The sequence below is a fragment of the Peromyscus leucopus genome, chromosome 11 (genome assembly GCF_004664715.2).
Source record: "Peromyscus leucopus breed LL Stock chromosome 11, UCI_PerLeu_2.1, whole genome shotgun sequence".
Taxonomy (NCBI): domain Eukaryota; kingdom Metazoa; phylum Chordata; class Mammalia; order Rodentia; family Cricetidae; genus Peromyscus; species Peromyscus leucopus.
Window position 1 is genome coordinate 25,552,585 of NC_051072.1, and position 17,503 is coordinate 25,570,087.

At 46.5% G+C, this 17,503-nt stretch overlaps 1 protein-coding gene across 3 annotated transcripts in view; it reads left to right on the forward strand.

Moving 5' to 3' along the window:
• The window catches only part of Egflam (EGF like, fibronectin type III and laminin G domains), a 181,296-nt gene that overhangs the window by 144,066 nt on the left and 19,727 nt on the right, over positions 1–17,503 (forward strand). For all 3 annotated transcript variants that reach the window (XM_037209404.1, XM_037209405.1, XM_028875601.1), the window contains 4 exons: positions 1,008–1,251; positions 6,660–6,771; positions 10,519–10,635; positions 13,019–13,199. In XM_037209404.1, the coding sequence (XP_037065299.1) occupies positions 1,008–1,251; positions 6,660–6,771; positions 10,519–10,635; positions 13,019–13,199 (654 nt within the window). The remainder of the gene's footprint in view (positions 1–1,007; positions 1,252–6,659; positions 6,772–10,518; positions 10,636–13,018; positions 13,200–17,503) is intronic.

The window sequence follows — 17,503 nt, forward strand, 5'->3', positions numbered from 1 at the left end:
GGGAGAGTGTCAGAGAGCCAAAGCTTTCAACCAGCCACAGACATGTTCCTTTTAATAAGTTAAGCATGAGCTGGCTCCTCCATCCTTGGAAAGCCTGCATCCGTGTGGTTTTAGAAGACTGACTTAAGTGTCCTAAAACCTCATGTTCTTTATAATATCCAACAGTTTCCAAGAAAATATTGGCAAAATATACGCAGAAATAAATAGCGCGATAAGACAAATGTGTTCTTCATTTTATTTCTTTCCTCTGATCTAATGATTTATCCTTTCTTTCTATCCTGTATCATGTAAATACACACATGTAGGCAGACATGTATGTATATCTACATGTAGTGTACAACCATACACAATATGTACATACAAACACTCAGAAATAATAACTGAAAGTTTTAAAGATTTTTTTTTGGGGGGGGGGGTCCATGAAGGCTTGAACCCGCTTTAATTTTTCCAGAAATCAAAAATTAAAGACAAAAGAGAATAAAATTGGAAGTAAGATTACAAAAGTACCCATATTTACCTACGAATGATTCAGGATTGAAACTAAGACACCACACAGGGGAAAATATTTTCACTGTGTCTGTGGAAGGGTGTAAGTGAGCCAGGGCTGGCCAGGGACATCTGGGGTTTCTTGAACCTCACGTAAGAGGGGCTGATTCTTGCTCACCTGCTACGTCACCTCCGGTCAGTAGTTTTGGAGGTTGTTCTGCTCCATGAAGTCATACGGGAGCAAAGTCTCCACCCCTCAGAACCGCTTATCTAGCCGTCATGGCAGGAAAAGAGATGAGCACCAGGGGAAGGAAGAAAGTTTTAGGGACAGGCTGGAGGTACCATATGATATTCCACCCACACTCCCCTCACAGAACTCAGCCAGGCTACCCACTACCCTCAGGGCAGCTAGGAGATGTAGGTAAGTCCCTGCCCAGAAGGCAAGCAGCGCAGCTCCATGCAAGCCACTAGCTGGTCTCACGCCACACCGGGATCTCTGAGCACTGTGCTTGTCTCTTCAGCATTCGCCCTGACCATCCCTCAGTTCAGAGAGTCGCTGAGGTCCTACGCTGCCACACCCTGGCCCCTGGAGCCCCAGCACTACCTTTCTTTCACGGAGTTCGAGATCACTTTTCGGCCAGACTCCGCGGATGGTGTCCTTCTGTACAGCTATGACACGGGCAGTAAGGACTTCCTGTCCATCAATATGGCTGAGGGCCACGTGGAATTCCGCTTCGACTGCGGTTCTGGGACTGGAATTCTCAGGTGAGGGCCAAAGCCTTGTGCAACATCCTCCTTCCAAAGCCACAGCCACCACTATGACACACTAAATTGCTACCCACCACCCTCTTCCTGTTTTCTCTCGGCCAGCACCCATGGACGCCTGCCCTGCTTCTGAACTATGCCGAGCCACCCTTAGATCATGTACTTACTCTCCTCCTCTTCCCTCTCCCTTCCTCCTTCCCTCCCTCCTTCCCTTCGTTCACTAAATATCATCAAACAGGTATTAATTTCCAGCCTCAGATTATGAAAAATAGGCTTGCTTCCTATGAGAGCAACCTGCCTCCATTTTCCCCTGAGGACATGCAGTAGCATCAGTAGCCAGCCACTCAGGGAACTATCCTCACCTCATACAGAGCAGCGTATGTTGGGCACTCCACAAATAAATGTTGACTATGCAAAAGATACTAATAGGGGCTGGTGAGGAATGATTCAGTCACTAAAGGGCCTCCTGCACTGGAGTAGGGACCTGAGGTCAGATCCCCAGTGTCCATGTCATAGCCAAGAGCAGCAGCACACATCTGAAAGTTCAACACTTGGGGGCAAACAGGCGGATCCTCAGAACTTACTGACCAACCATTCTAGCCTAATTAGTGAGCTCCAGGTTCAGTGAGAAACCCTGTCTCCTAAAATCAAGGTGAATAGTGCTTGAGAAGCACACCTGATGTCAACCTCTGGCCTCAATATACACATGCAGGGGCATACACACACACACACACACACACACACACACACACACACACACACACACACAAGGCACCACATAGGCATATATACATACACATATGTATACTTACGAAAGATCAAATTACAACTTTCCTCTTGAACTATTTCCCTGGTGGTAACTCACAACTTGGCGATTGTCTTACATGCTCATTTCCCAGGAAGGAGACTGATGGTGACCCCTCCATAAATGTTGGGGTAGGACATAGGATGAGGTTTCAGTAGCAGTGGACTCTTAAAGCAGTTGATCCAAAAAAAAAAAAAAAAAAAAAAAATCATCCTTGCCAAATTGGTGGGAGCAGCCAAAACTTTCATCTTGCTATCTAGTCTGAACTATTAAATACCTTCAAAGAGCCCTTGTTCCTCTAGAGTGGTTCCATGGCCTTTGGAGTCCCTTGGAGCCCTACCTTGTTTGGTAGATGTGAATTTTTCTTGTTTATGTCTCCTTACTTAAAAAATAATAATTTGTGTTTTATTTTTAAAATATGAAGTTATTTTCTTTATTCTTTAGAATTCTATGCATATATGCAGTGAAATATAATCATATCTATTCTCCTGTTTACACCTTCAGTTCTTCCCAACACATTTCCTTCCCAACTTCATATCCTTTTTTTTTCTTAATAACTCACTAAATCCATTTAGTGTTACCTATATGTTTGTGGGTGCTGGGCCATCTACGGGGCCCTGGGAATCGTACCGGTGGCCTCACCCCACAAAAAGAATGACTCTCCTTCTCCCAGCAACTGCCAACTGCCAATAACTCCTTGATAAGACTTGGGAGCTGGAGATCACCAGTGTTTTGCTGGCTTGATCTTGCACAGGTAACTAGAGCTTCTGTGAGTTGACACTGGCCCTGGCCACACAAAGTCCAGAAGACAGCATGCCATGGCGCTCTTCCCCATCCTCTGACTCCTGCATTCTTTCTGCCTCCTCTTCTTTGCTGATCCCTTGGTGGCAGGGGTGGATGGGTAGGGGTGGCAATGGGAATGATCTAGTTGTCCTGTCTAAGCTATCTTTCTGATGTGCATCTTTCCATTGGCTACTTACTGCACACTGCGGAACAAAGTTTATCTGACCCATGTTGAGAGCAGCCCAGGTCTATGGGTGTAAACATAAATATTGAGATGTCACTGACAGCATGGCCTCTTACTTTGCTTCTCTTGGAGTACTTTTAACCTTCAAGCGCAAGGGCCCCTAATCTAATACAGAGGTCACCCATTGCTATGCTTGTCTAATTCTTTTTTTGAAAGTGCCTGGGACTTTGCTTAAACCTCACCACAGGCTTTTCAGTCTGTTGTTACTTCCAAGGAAATTGTGGCTGTACTCAGTGGTTGTTCATTTTGCTAGCCTGGCATTTTCAGAAGGCATTTGTGGGGGAGATGTTAACACCACTCATTTCCCTAAACTGATGACTATTTTTTTATGGCTGATGGGAAATGCTGTCTCTATTAAGATTCAACTGTTAGTCAAAGGAATTTTTTTTTTTGTCCTTGTGGCTGAGTTTCTACATCAGGTGACACCTCCCACCCTGGGGAAGGGACAAATATTTTTTTCCCTCTAGTTATGTAAAACATTCTATATCTCAAGACAACTTTTGTGGGTATTTAATTGATTCAATTTACATATGATTATGCAAAACAGCATAAGCAATTCACTTAGAACTATATGTCAAGTTTAGAGAGGACAACACCTTGATAATCACCTTGCACTTTGAATCACCCCTTCAGGATAAAGAGTAACCTTAAGATCTGGAGGCACAGGTATGCCTCACACTTTTTCTGAACACTGGCCCCTCCCACCTGCCCCTTTGCAATAGAGGGAGGATCCCAGATTGGGGTCACTGGCAGCTAGAGCCTAGGGTGTCCAACATTTCTTTTTCAAATGTCTATGCCCATTTTTAATAAGAGGCATTTTAGCTTTTTTACTCTATGAGTTATCCTCTTCCTACCTGTCAGGGAAAGCAATTAGAGAAAAAAAATTCTTGGATCCTGAGTGAAAACAAGACAAGATTCACCAGAGATTAAACTACCATTGACCTCCCATCCCACCTCTGTTCCATGCAGGGTCATGTCCCATGCAAGGTTATCCCAGCTGACAGCAGGGATCACTATTACTATCTCACATGCCTCTTGGGAAGTTATTTATTTTGAAAACTGTTTCAAAGAATCGCCACTTAATTAAGAAAATTTGGTGAAAGTCTGAAGCGTAGGAAATTATGGAATTGGCCCAGTCATTTTAATTTTAGGAAAAGGGTATTGTGGTCAAAATCATTATGAGCTTGATTCAAACATCAAGACAATTGGAATGAGCTCTCGATGACTGTGATCAATATAACTGTGCAGAAGACGGTATCGGATTGACAGGCAGTGACCTCTGCAGGACAGGACCATGACAAGTGTGCTGTTAGTCATTATGGAAATAGACCACTTAAAAAGGCCTGCTTGTTTCTTTATTGCATATTGATTTAGCCAAGGTGATTAAATTCTAATTGCTAAGGACAAATCACAAAAGCATTTGCCTGAGCAAAGGAATCAAATTAGGGGGTGCTGACCCTTTAATAATCATGCCATTGGTATTCTTCGTAGTTTTCTAAAGATGATACCAGCCCGAAAAGTAATTGGGAGTTTCAGTGAAGGCCAAGAGCTAGACATTGTTAGAAATAGAAATGCAATAATTACATTCTTTCTGCACACCTCACTCTAAAAAGTAATGTGTGGAACCCCTGCAAGTGACATTTCAGCATCAAGTGCTCCCACATTGACTTAGTAACTGAACTTTTAAGGTCACCCGAATCCCATTCAGAGCACCAGTGAACACAGACTCCGTTTGCCCATGTCCTCATTCTCTGTGGGCCGCTCTAACAGACTGTGGGAAACAGGAAGAATTTGTGAAGAGCAGAAATTTTATTGAGCCTAGGAAATCCAAGGTCAAATAACGTGCAGCCTGACAAGGGCCTTCTTGTGTCAACCCAAGGGAGAAGACAGATGAATATGAGAACACATCTGCATGAGTGTGCAGGGAGGAAGGGACTGAAACCTAGACTTTTATGAAAAAGCCCAAGTGATCATGACGTCAATCGACTCATGAGGCAAAGACCATTTTTTGGTCTTCTCCCAAAGTTCACAACTCTCAGTGGGGCACTGAGCTTTAAGCTTTTAACACGTGATCTTTGAGGGCATTTTCAAACCAGAGCATTTTCCCCCAATATTCTATTATGAAAAATTTCAAAATGAGCCAGGTATGATGGTGCACATCTGTAATCCTAGCACACAAGAGGCAGAGGCAGGCAGAACTCTTTGAGTACGAGGGCAGCCTGGTGTACACAGCCAAGTTCCAGGCAAGTCAGATTACATAGTGAGACCTTGTCTTTTTTGTTTGTTTGTTTTTTCGAGACAGGGTTTCTCTGTGTAGCTTTGCGCCTTTCCTGGACCTCGCACTGTAGACCAGGCTGGCCTCGAACTCACAAAGATCCGCCTGCCTCTGCCGCCTGAGTGCTGGGATTAAAGGCGTGCGCTGCCGCCGCCACCGCCCGGCAAGACCTTGTCTTAAAAGCCAAGCAGGGCCGGGCGTTGGTGGCGCACGCCTAATCCGCATCGGGAGGCAGAGCCAGGTGGATCTCTGTGAGTTCGAGGCAGCCTGGCTACCAAGTGACTCCAGAAAGCGCAAAGCTACACAGAGAAACCCTGTCTCAAAAAAACCAAAAAAAAAAAAAAAAAAAAGCAAGCAGGGGGCTTGCAAGATGGATCAGCTGGTACACATGCTTGCTGGGTGGCCTAGTTGCTCTCTATCACTGTGACAAAACACCATGATCAAAAACAGCTTGTGGGGGAGAAGCTTGACCCGGCTTACTCTGCCACATCACAGTCGTTCACGAGGGGAGTCAGATTATCTACGCCGTCTCCACTAGGACTTGGTATCTTTTCTGTAGCTGCAAGCCAGAATAACCCCTCCCTCTCTGTTAAGTTGCTTCTTGTTGGGTATTTGAGCACAGCCACCTGAAAAGTAACGAATACAGGTGGGTGCCTACGGTGGCATGCATTTCATCACGGCTGTACTGATGGAATGGGTGATGCACACCAGTGACATGCCGACTCATGTTCGGTTTCCATCTATATTGGTTAGGAGTCTCCATAAAAACAGAGTCAGTAGGGGTACAGATAGAGGTGTAGGAGGACATTTGTCTCGTGAGACTATCTCTTAGGATTATGGGTACCGAAGCATTCCACAGTTTTCTTCAGGGAGGCTGGAAGCCAAGAAAAGTCTATGGTGTAGTTCTGCCCAAGGCTACAGGTGAGTCCATGGCACAAGTCCCAGTGTGAGTCCAAAGGGCCAAGAGCCAGAACACTGGTGCCAAGTTCTGAGCCATGTCTCCAGAACCAGGAGTAGCGCTACTGTCCAAGAGCAGGACAAGAGGGATGCCCAAACTCTAGCAACGGGAGGAAAGCCCACACTTCTCCTGTCTTTTCATTCTCTTCGAACCCACAGCAGATCAGATAACGTCCAAGTGCACAGGTGAAGGCTGTCTTCTTTGCTCAGTTCATTGATTCAAAGGCTTGGCTCTCAGACATCCCTCACAGAGACACCCCCGCAAAATTCTGTACCTGTCAGCTGGGTTTCTTCACACAGTCAAGTGGACGTAGAACGTTAACACCTACGTCTTTCTTTGACAGGAGTGAGGATGCCCTCACCCTCGGCCAATGGCATGAGCTGCGAGTGTCTCGCACAGCGAAGAATGGCATCTTACAGGTGGACAAGCAGAAGGCGGTAGAGGGAATGGCAGCGGTAAGGACCCACTTGCTTCTCTCCATGGGTGGCGTGGCCCAGACCATTGTTGTCCACTGATGTTGGTAGGAAAAAAAGTAGCATGAAGAGAGCTGCTGCGTGGCTCAGGGGGCCCAAGTACTTGCCACCAAGGTTGATAACCTGTTTGACTCCCAGAATCCACAGGTGGAAGGAGAGAACTGGCCTGCGTCTGCAAGTTGTCCTCTGACACTGCTTAGACACAGTATGTGTGCGCCTGCTAGAGTACACATCATGTATGTAAACACACACACACACACACACACACACACACACACACGCATCACATACATAATGTTGTTTACCACTTAACAAAGTGACATCATGTAGCATCTGAGTACATAGATTCCAGTGCTAAGGCTGAAATCCCAGCTCTGCATTAGACAATTATGGTTCTGTTCTGTCACTTATAAAGGGGAATGGCAACATGGCGCTGACCTCACCGGCTGTTATAAACCTGTGAGTTATGCCTTAGCTAATACTTAGTAAGCAGGGAGCTTTTAAGAACTCTCCTTTTACACACACACACACACACACACACACACACACACACACACACCAACCTGTCCTTGTCATCTAGATGATGTGGTAGCTGAGGTCACAGACCCAGGCGTATAGGGATGATGTGTTTGTCAAGAACATGCTACAAAACGAAACTCCTGAGCTTCTCAATCCAGCTTCACCGCTCACCAGCAGTGTGAGCTCAGGCTGGTCATGTGACAGCCGAGCTTATATTTTTCTCATTGGCACCATTATCCTCATATCAGTGGAGACAATCCTGATGATGACAGCATACAGTGTAGAGTTCTTGTGAGAATTAGGAGAACTGCCTCAGCGGATCACAGCAGGGTCCGGCACAGAGTCAGCTCTATGTTGCTTCACTTGCTGGTCTCATTAGTTAAGACTGTGCTACTGTCGACTCAAGGACACAGAATTTCCACTGTAGTTGATTTTATTTCCAAGGTCCCATCCAAAGAAAAACAACATTTTTTAAAGAGGAGATGAGGACAGTTGGCTGAAACGATAGTCTACCTCTTCCCTTCCTTGGGTGGGACAGCTGAGCCTTGCCTCTGTCAGCAGGAGGGACGGTTGTTCAAAAGCCCCATTCCCTGGACACAGTGGAACTCAAAGACCTTTCAGAACTTTGAGCTTTGACTTGAAGAACAGCGTGCCACTGACTCCACAGTCTTCTTCCTTTCCTCTCATAACTCAACTCTGGGGTCCAAGACAAGGAAGAAAGATCTGTGCATATGTGACACCTTCGGCTTGAGCAAATCTTCTGTTGACCACAAGGATTCCAGAAGGTCCCTGCGCTTCCTTCATGACCTTGCGTTGCATTAAGAACTGTAAGGGACCGGGGTTTAGCTCACTGGTACTGTCCTAGCCTAGCATGGACCAGGCTTTGGCTCCACCCCCAACATTACAAACAGCAGGAGTCAGGCCCTGTAGGTGCTCCTAGAGGTAAATGGAGCATGGATCTCCATGATCGTCTACCTCTTTTTCTTCACCCCTGATGTGATTCCCCAGTCCACTCTCCTCCCTCTGACCAATGATCTTCCTAACATGCATAGCCCTCTCTTGCTTCAGACTTGCTGCCTTTTGGGTCAAGTTCAAACCCCTCACGTGGCTTCTGAGGTCCTGCACTACTCGGTCCTCCTCACCCTGTGTTATACTGATTGAACCCCCAACCCTGACTTCTTCCAGTTCCACAGTTGCTACTCTTCCTTGGCCAGCTCTCCCACTCCCTATGTCCAGGGTGAGGTGAGAGACTTCTCCATCCTCAGGTACACTCATAGAAACCTGAACATCCTCACCTACTGTGATTCCAGCTACCAATGGACTTGCCCATGTTTCCCATTAGTATAAACCCACAGAAGGCAAGGACTGGGTCTTTCCTACAGCATTCAATATATCTCTTTCGCACAATATGTAGATGCCTAATGTTTGTTAAGTAGTTTAATGACACTACTATTTGTATTTCATTTATCATAAACATAGAATCTTTTAAAATATTGATTCATGTGTGTGAGTATCTGTGTCTGTGTGAGCATGTGCTATACTATGTGTGTGAACACACCCATGTATGGGGGGAGGGACCAGAAGAGGCTGCTGGATTCCCTCGGAGGCATTTGTGAAATCCCTGGCTTATTACATAGGCGTTATGGTTTGAACTCTGGCTCTGATTGTTCAGCAAGCACTCTTAACCACTGCGCCATCTTTCCAACTCCAAGAACAATACCTTGTGTTTCCTGAAGTGTTTTGATGCCCAGTGATCTCAGACTTTGGCTTATTTTTGTTATCTTATGATAGCTTCACATATTTTTTATGGCTTATGTTGAACTTAGTGTTAAACATATCTTGCTACCTGGAGCCAAGGGAGGATAGAGGTATTCCCCAAGAACTGGAAGGATGGGAAAACCTCTTTGCTATTTACATTTATTTGAGCACAAGAACCCACCAGATGCGTTCCCTTTGTCCTTTGTCTTGGAGAGGTTCTATCCATGCCATTCCCAAACAGAGCAGCATGCACATATTGGAATACTAATAGTGTATTTAACACTGAGCAAAGTCTAATTAAGGAGAATCCCAGCCCTCAGAATAGGCTAGACTGTCACCAACAACTCTGGAACATCATCTGTTTATAACACAGGGTTAGTTCCCACTCATGCACATGGCCACCAGTGACTCAGTACAGCTTTCACTTAAGAGCCAGACTGAAGGAAGGAGAGGGCAGAAAGGGTATAGAGGTCCACTCCCAAGTTCTGAAATCTTCTGCCCAGAGAAGTTCATTGCTTTTCTGCTCCATGGTCCCACCTGAGCTCCACCACTGGGAAACAGTTTTCCTGAGGGTGGAGTATGAGCATTGCTCATCAGTGATGTAGTCTATGTTGTACCCAGAGTCCCCTAAAAACCAAGAGACCGAATCCTATGCAAAAGCAAAGCATTTTTTTTACTACTACAGGTTAACTCAGGACTCTCCATCTGTGTAACGCAGCAGCAGAGCAGGAGAGACCCTGAGTAGCAATGGGGCAGGGTTTTTAAAGAAAGAAGGGCTTGGTCTACAGACTTCATAGGAACAGACTCAGGATTGGTTTATGCCAGTGGCAATCATGTTAGTAACTTTTAATTGGCTAAGGTTAGTTGGGGGTTACAGTTATCCATTTTGGGGCAGGCCTGGACAAGTCTCAGGCTTTGTCCTTGAGCTGCCATGGAGGCTGGCTGGCCTAGCACATATTGATTGTCAGGGCTGGCTTGGTGGCCCAGGCTTTCACTCTGACCCATGCACATAGCTCTAAGTTGATGAGGGGTCCCAGACAGTAAACAACTGGCTGAACCTTGAGCGGTCAGAAATGGGAGCTTACATGCAGAAAGGGAGCTACTGCAAGGACTATGTCTTTTGTTCATGGCCCTCCCAGAAACTGCTTGCTCAAGTCTCAGGAAACTGAAACTGAGGCCTGATCTCTGAGAGAAGACTGAGCAGCGTGTTATGGCATCTGCTTGGTCCTCTCAGTCTATACATGCATTGGGATTCAGATATTCAGATATTATATCAGGATCCTATTTACACACAATGAAACTGAGCCTCAGGTCCATGTGTTCAGTTACCACACGAAACAACGTGAAGGTCCAGCCAATGTGCAGCCAGCTTGCTGTGACGGCTCTGGAGACTGTTGTCACCACCTATCCTAAAGCTAGCCTGTGACTTGCTGTTTCTTTATGTCTTGGCAGGGAGGCTTCACCCAGATTAAGTGTAATACGGACATTTTTATTGGTGGCGTCCCAAACTACGATGATGTCAAGAAGAACTCCGGCATCCTCCATCCGTTTAGTGGGAGCATCCAGAAGGTACAGCTTCGCTTCCTTGTGCTTGATGTCACTCTTACTATACATAGTGTTAAGTGTTATCATCCACGTTATCTGCTCTACCTCAGGAAAGTGGTTTGAGAAAATGTCGAAATGGTTACAATTTTACTTTTTAATGCTTACAGTCTAGTTTTCCACACACCTGTTCCTGGGTTTCTGTTCAGTACAGAGTGATTCTGTGAAGTCAAGGTGATTTTTTTTTTTCCAGCAGAAATTCCCCAACTTTTCTAGGGTTATCAGGAGAGGTACCTCACACCAGGATGCCACAGACACTTGTGTGACCAGGAAAGGGGCAATGAGAGGCAGGGAGCAAGCTCAGCTTAGGCTGCTCTCTGATTCACTGTGGAGTTGGTTCCACGTAAGAGCCAACTGTCATTGCCACCCACCCACAAGCAGTTGTTCATCAATCATACAATGGAGCTCTCGGGTTCCAGAGACATGCTTCAGAAGGGTGACGATAAAAAAAAAAAAGTGCTTGGCAGGTGGCCGATGCTGAGCCCACTCCCACATATCTTCCTAGTCCTTCCTTTGGGGTTGCCCAAGATCCCTCTGGTCATGAGAATGTGTTCTGTTGGCTACAGAGGTGCAGACTGACTCAGAGCCCAGACTTGCAGGGTTGCCAGCACTGGAGAAGAGTGAGCTTGGACTCTTGCTCCACCTCATCATGTTTCCCTTCAGTGATGACGGATGGCATGGGGATCAAGGGATGACCCATGACAAAGTATGAGAGTACAAGATAAAAAAGTGGCCACACTAGAAGGAAGTCTTATCAGAATTTGGAGATTGTGCTCTGGGAAAGGCCCCTGATGTGTGTGTTGGTTTAGGAAAAGTCCAGCCAACATCTGCTTGCTCTCACAAGCTTTTTTGTTGCTGAACTACAATATTCTTGGCATCTCAGATCAGACCTTGGTTCCCCACAAGAGGTACTGGTCACCTTCGCATGGGTTTGAGGTATGAAAAAGCTCACCCACACCGCCCTCCCTCTTCAAGCTTTGCCTCTGGCTCACAGGGCACACAGTCCCTCTCCCCTGCCCTCTAGAAAGGCTGTCCTTCCCTTTTGAGGCACTGGCTCTGCCATGGCCAGCAGAAGACATGGACCGGGCTTATATTGGCTGGAGCACATACTGCTGGATTTCATATTTTTCACATGCAGCATGAAAGAAGGAGATTAGAGGAGGGTCAGGTTCCTCACTAGTGGTTTCTCAGATTCAGGACCTAGAGAGGTTTCCTCCCAACCTCGAAACACTCACCAAGGCTGAGGTACATCTTTGGAAATGGAGGTAGATTCCCAGTAAGAAGCACCTCTGCTAACCTAACACCCCAGACAATTGGGGGATCCCCCAGGGTACTTTTGTGTCTCTCATTTTGGCACAGCTAGCAGCAGCAGCTCGGTGGACATGGGCATTCTGCATGCTAGGTCAAGGGCTAAAGAGCTGGGAGGAAGTAAGACACCCAGTAACATTTCCCAGTAATATATTACTTTGCCTAGAGCCGCCTGTCAGGAAAGAAGAAGCAGTGCTCCTTGCCTCGGGAAGTATATGCACAGTGGAGTAAAGGCAGAGTCTGAGCTTTGCTGCAGTTCTGTAGAGGGTATGGAGAGGGAGAAAACTCAGAAATGTTGAAGAAGAAAGACAAGGGGGGTGAGTGGGAGAAGCGGCAGGGCCAGGGTTCTGATTTCGGTGACATCCCACAGTATATGAAGGAAGTATACCAGGAAGCTGGCAGAGAGGAATATGGGTGAGAGGTCACTTCCAGAAGCAGAAATCATTCAAAAACAGCTGCATCACCAAAGCCCACCCCAGCAGGGATGACAGCTCACAAAAGCCGGAAACCTGGAGCACATGGCACAGTCTACAGGTGTCTCAACATGTTGGAGTGTCCTTTCCCAGAGGTTCAGTTGGTCTGATCCTCTTCTATGCAGTCTGTCTGGTCTCTGCCTCCTCCAGCTTATGGGCCCGTCTCCGTTTCTTCCAGGCTGCCAGGCCTGGGCAGCTCAGTCTGAGAGTCTTCTTCATAGCTTAGCTTGCCTGTCTCTCAGCAGGCTTTCCAAATGTTCATGTACTCCCAGGAGAAAGAGCCCTGGTAAATCTGGTCAGTTTCAGGGACTTCCGGAAGCTATTTTGAGTTGTTTACTTCCTGTCTTATGGAATGCTTCGGTTTTCAGAGGTAACTAATCACAACAGGTGGCCCTCCTCTGCAGCTTCCCCCCAAGCACCTTTCCGTTGCCCTTCATTTGAAGGACCACCAGACCAGCCTGCAGACTTTCTTTCTCTGTTAACCTCCTTCGTGATATGTAGCTCAGGTTGGTAACCTGCAAGTTTGTTTTCCCCCAGTCTCGCATTTCTTTGTGTTTCTCTACCCTAAGATCATCCTGAATGACCGGACCATCCACGTGAAACACGACTTTACATCTGGTGTGAATGTGGAGAACGCGGCTCACCCCTGTGTGGGGGCCCCCTGTGCCCATGGGGGCAGCTGTCGGCCCAGGAAGGAGGGTTATGAGTGTGACTGCCCCTTGGGCTTCGAGGGCCTGAACTGCCAGAAAGGTACATTTGGGGTCTTGGCTTGGCTTCTTGGAGGGCATGGAGGCCACAAACTGAATTATGGGGACCATACATTTTTGTTTTTTCCCCACAGTACTGAGACTTGAACCCAGAGCCTCACACACAGTCTGCAAACACTCTGTTACTGAAATATATACCCAGCCCTTTCTGTAGTTTTTTTTTTGAAAGAACATCACACTAAGTGGCCCAGACTAGCCTTGAACTCATCTATAGTCCAGATAGGCCTTGAATCTACAAACCTACTGCCTCAACCTCCCAAGATGCTGAGATGGTGAGAGCAATACTCTTAAGGGGAGAATTGGTATTACAGGTACAGCTATATTGGTCATTTTGATCACCAGCTTCAGTAATATATCAGGTAGCCATTATATCATATAAAACAATGCATTGGTTCTCCAAAGTAAAGTGTACACAATCTTCCGTCCAGTGCTCTATTCCATGTGACTGAACCAGTCTGTGTCTCAGATGTTCTCATTCACCAAGAACTGCAGTACAGACTAAATGAGGCAACGTCTAGAAACATGTAGAAGGCTGCCTGCCGATGGCCACACTGATACTAGCCACTAATATTACTGATGAGAGAAATAAGCTCCTCTGGCAGGTGCTGTGAAAGTCCCTGTCTGAAAGGTCGGGTGGGCCCCAAACCACAGATTCTAATGACTCTTCCTATACCTACTTCAGGGAAGCAGAAGCCATGGTCTTGACATCTAGCAATGGCCTGTCTGTGCCTGTCCATATACACCCATAGTCTAGACTACATCGACCATCTTATTTCTAACGTCAGAATGACCCGCCCACCTTAGAGCTAGTTTTTGACTAAAGCAAACGGCCTGAAAGCAATTTGTCAGTGAACTTGTGAAAGAACCTCTGCTTGTTTTCTCGTGTTTCCACTGGATCCACTCTAAATTTTACAGGTAGATAGTTTGCACATGGGAGGGTAAGGGGATTATTTACAGCAGCCATGGTAAATACGAAAGGTGTCAGTTTGCCAAACAGCTTAGTAGCATCCCTTACATTTAAAATGACTTCTGGAGTCTGACAGAGCATGACATCATACTTTTTTTTTAAAGCAAAGAAGAGTAACTGTTTATGAATCTCAGATGATTCTAATTCTAACACGCACATTGGTAAGGCGCTAATGGGTGACATGTGAAGGAGGGGCTACTTCCGGGGTGGCCTGTTCCTTTAGGAAATTGGGTTTGGAGTCAGGGGAAACAGTTCAGCTGGTAGAGTACTTGCTGTATAGACACCGACACGTGAGCTCGGCTCCCCAGCCCGCGTGTAAAAAGCCTGGTGTGAGAGGACGCGCCTGAAAATCCCAGGACTTGAGACCCGGGGACAGGAAAATCCTGGGGCTTGTCAGCCAGCTGGTCTGGTGGAACTGGTAAGCTCCAGCCTCAGGGAGAGATCCTGTCTCACAAATAATAAATACATATAAATAAATAAATAATAAAGATAATAAATGGTGGCGAGTGACTGAGAAAGACACCTGATGTCAACCTCTGTCTTCCACACACAAGCACAGACATGTGTGCACATATCAGCATGAACTCTTAGATGTGTATGTACATGTATGTGCACACACACACAGAGATTAACGGAATTTGAACTTGGGGCTCATCCTTCAGTGTTGGCCCTAAGTCTGGAGGGTCACAATACTCATCGAGCCTGCTTCTGACACTAATTGTCTCAACACAGGGTCCGGGTTATGTGAGACACTTAGCTTTGGGGGTTAAAGAGAGAAGGAAAGAACAGGTTATGCCCTTGTTAGCACTGCGTCCTGATACAGAACTTCGTCTGGATCAGATATACCGTGTTCACACAGTGGCTCTGGGACTCTAGGCTCATGGCCAGTGAGAAACAGATCTCACCAGAATGAGAGGGCAGACCTCAGCAAGAGCCTGGGCTCCTGCAAGATCTGAAGGAGTAGGCCAGGCCTCTTTTCTGGCAAAGCAGGCTAGAGGCTGGTGAACCCTCAGCTGCCCTGCCTGTGGCCCTAGCATCCCCTCCAGCTCTGAAGTGAAAGTACTGCTTAGGAAATGGAGGCTTTGCAAATGCCAGGGAGGATTGCATATGGGAAGTATCGCCTACATCCCATATCTCCTCTCCCGTGACAATGACCTGGGAGGATTCAAAGGGCTCTGTGACAGTTTCTTCAGGTTGCAGGAGGCACGGAACTGTGAGTGGTGGCCTCCAGTGCTGCTGTGATATTGGGCATCTTCTCCATCGGAAGGTTTGGAACGGAAGGGAAGGGAGATCGGCCATGGCCATATTCATTAGCAAGGGAAGACACTGTAAGCTGGGGTAGAGCCAAAGCTTCAAAGAGCAAGAATGCTTGGAAACCATCTGCGGTTGTCAGGGAGAATCCTGCGTCATTTAGCAAGGTGCCTCTTCTGCAAACAACAGCTGGAGATTTTCCTACTTCATATCTAAACTAAACTCCCAAATGAGAACCTGTTCTAAACACTCTCCACAGAAGTTTGACTAGTCTGCAGTTTTTGTTATTGTTGCTTATGATTTTCTTTTTTTTTAGATCTGGTCTTGCTGTGCAGCTCTTGGTTGGCCCGGTACTCACTACGTAGCCCATGATGACCTCTCATTGCAGACACTCCTGCCTCAGCCTCCCCAGTGCTGTGATTGATTACATGCATGTCCTCGGGTTTTTCTTATTCTTGATGTTATTTTAAGCAAGGAGTGGACTATTGCCTTAATACCCAGAACCAGAGCTCACGTAAGCCACTTAAATAGCACTTCCTCCAGGAGGAAGATGGTTTTCTAGAGCGTTTCTCTGCTTTTGCTGTACTCCTCAGGGCTGTAGTCAGAACATCTGACATGTCTCATCATATGAAGATGGGGTAAGAAAAAGGTCTACAGACACATACACACACACACACACAACACACACACGCACGCACGCACGCACGCACTCACTCACTCACGCACGCACGCTTTGTCCTCCTTGTGAGGTGTGAGGGAGCAGCAATAGTGCTCACATAGCCTCTAAGAGATCCACAGGCCGAGGTTCCTCTGTAGCATCTGGAGCTGCACAGAATCAAGTCTCCCAGTGTCAACCTCAGACCCCACAAAGCTAGCGGAGTGAGAGGTCCCTCTCTACCTCAGCCATCACCTCCGGTGTCAACAAAACCATAAGGCTAGACTTCTTTGGTCTCCTCACCGCTGATTTGAAGACGCTGTTTCTGAAATCTTTCCCACCGAACTGCAGCACCTCCTGCAATGCTGCTATAGTGAGATCCCTTCTCGTCTCAAGAGGGAGGTCAGCAAGGCTAACCCCAGAGCTGTCTCCATCACTGGACCTTTCTTTCCTTTTTTCTGAATTCCCATCACACTTACCCACCTCAGTTCTCAGTCCCACCAGGTTCCTGCGTCTAAGTAAGTTGTCAATAATTTAGAGCTCAGCCTTTCAAACCGTGTGGAAAGGGTTTTAAGGTCGATTAATGACTGATTTTTTTTTCATACAATTCTCCCTTCACAATCTCCCCAACACTTCCAAACAGGTGCTTTCTCATGAACAAGACAGGAGCTGGGATCTGTGGTCAGATAAACTCGGATGAATCTGAGTTAAACAGTTAACAGCTATTAACTCAACGCACAGTTCTCGCCTCAAAGGGAATGAGAAATAGTTTATTTTGGAGCCAAATATGTGTGGCATTACTCGTGAATTCAGATTGCCAGGAACACACATTCAGACTGCCTCCAATACCCTGTTCCAATGTACTAATGGTTTCCTGAGGTGTTAATAGTTATAGGGGGGAAATGGTGATAAGTCAAGGCCCAATTAAAATTCACTGGTGGGAATATCAGATAGGTGGGTTACAGGAAAGCAGGGAAGTCCATGTTATCTGTCTCAGATGTTGTCTGATGGCAATCTTAGCATCTAGCTTTGTAAACGCATCCCAGGGTTTCATGTGATAGTCACGAAGACTTTACAATGGGTGGCAATTAAGGAGGCTAAAGATAGCATCAGACGATTTGGCTCTGGGTTTGCAACATTTCAGTTGTCCACAGTCAGAAGTTCTGATCTGTCAATCAGCCTTGCAGAAATTTTTACATAGGTGTTGGGGAGGGGGGCGTGCAGTGTTTGCTTGCTTTTTAAGGGAACTTCAGTTCACACAGCTCTCTCTTTCCGTGGGAGTTCTCAGAGCCTTTTCTGTATTTGAAGTGCCTTTGGGGAGTGGGGGTGAACACAGGACATGGTTGTTTTTCTTGAGGTTCTCTTAACCCGCAGGGAACAGGTCACTCCCCAAAAATAACTTGTTAGCTGTGAT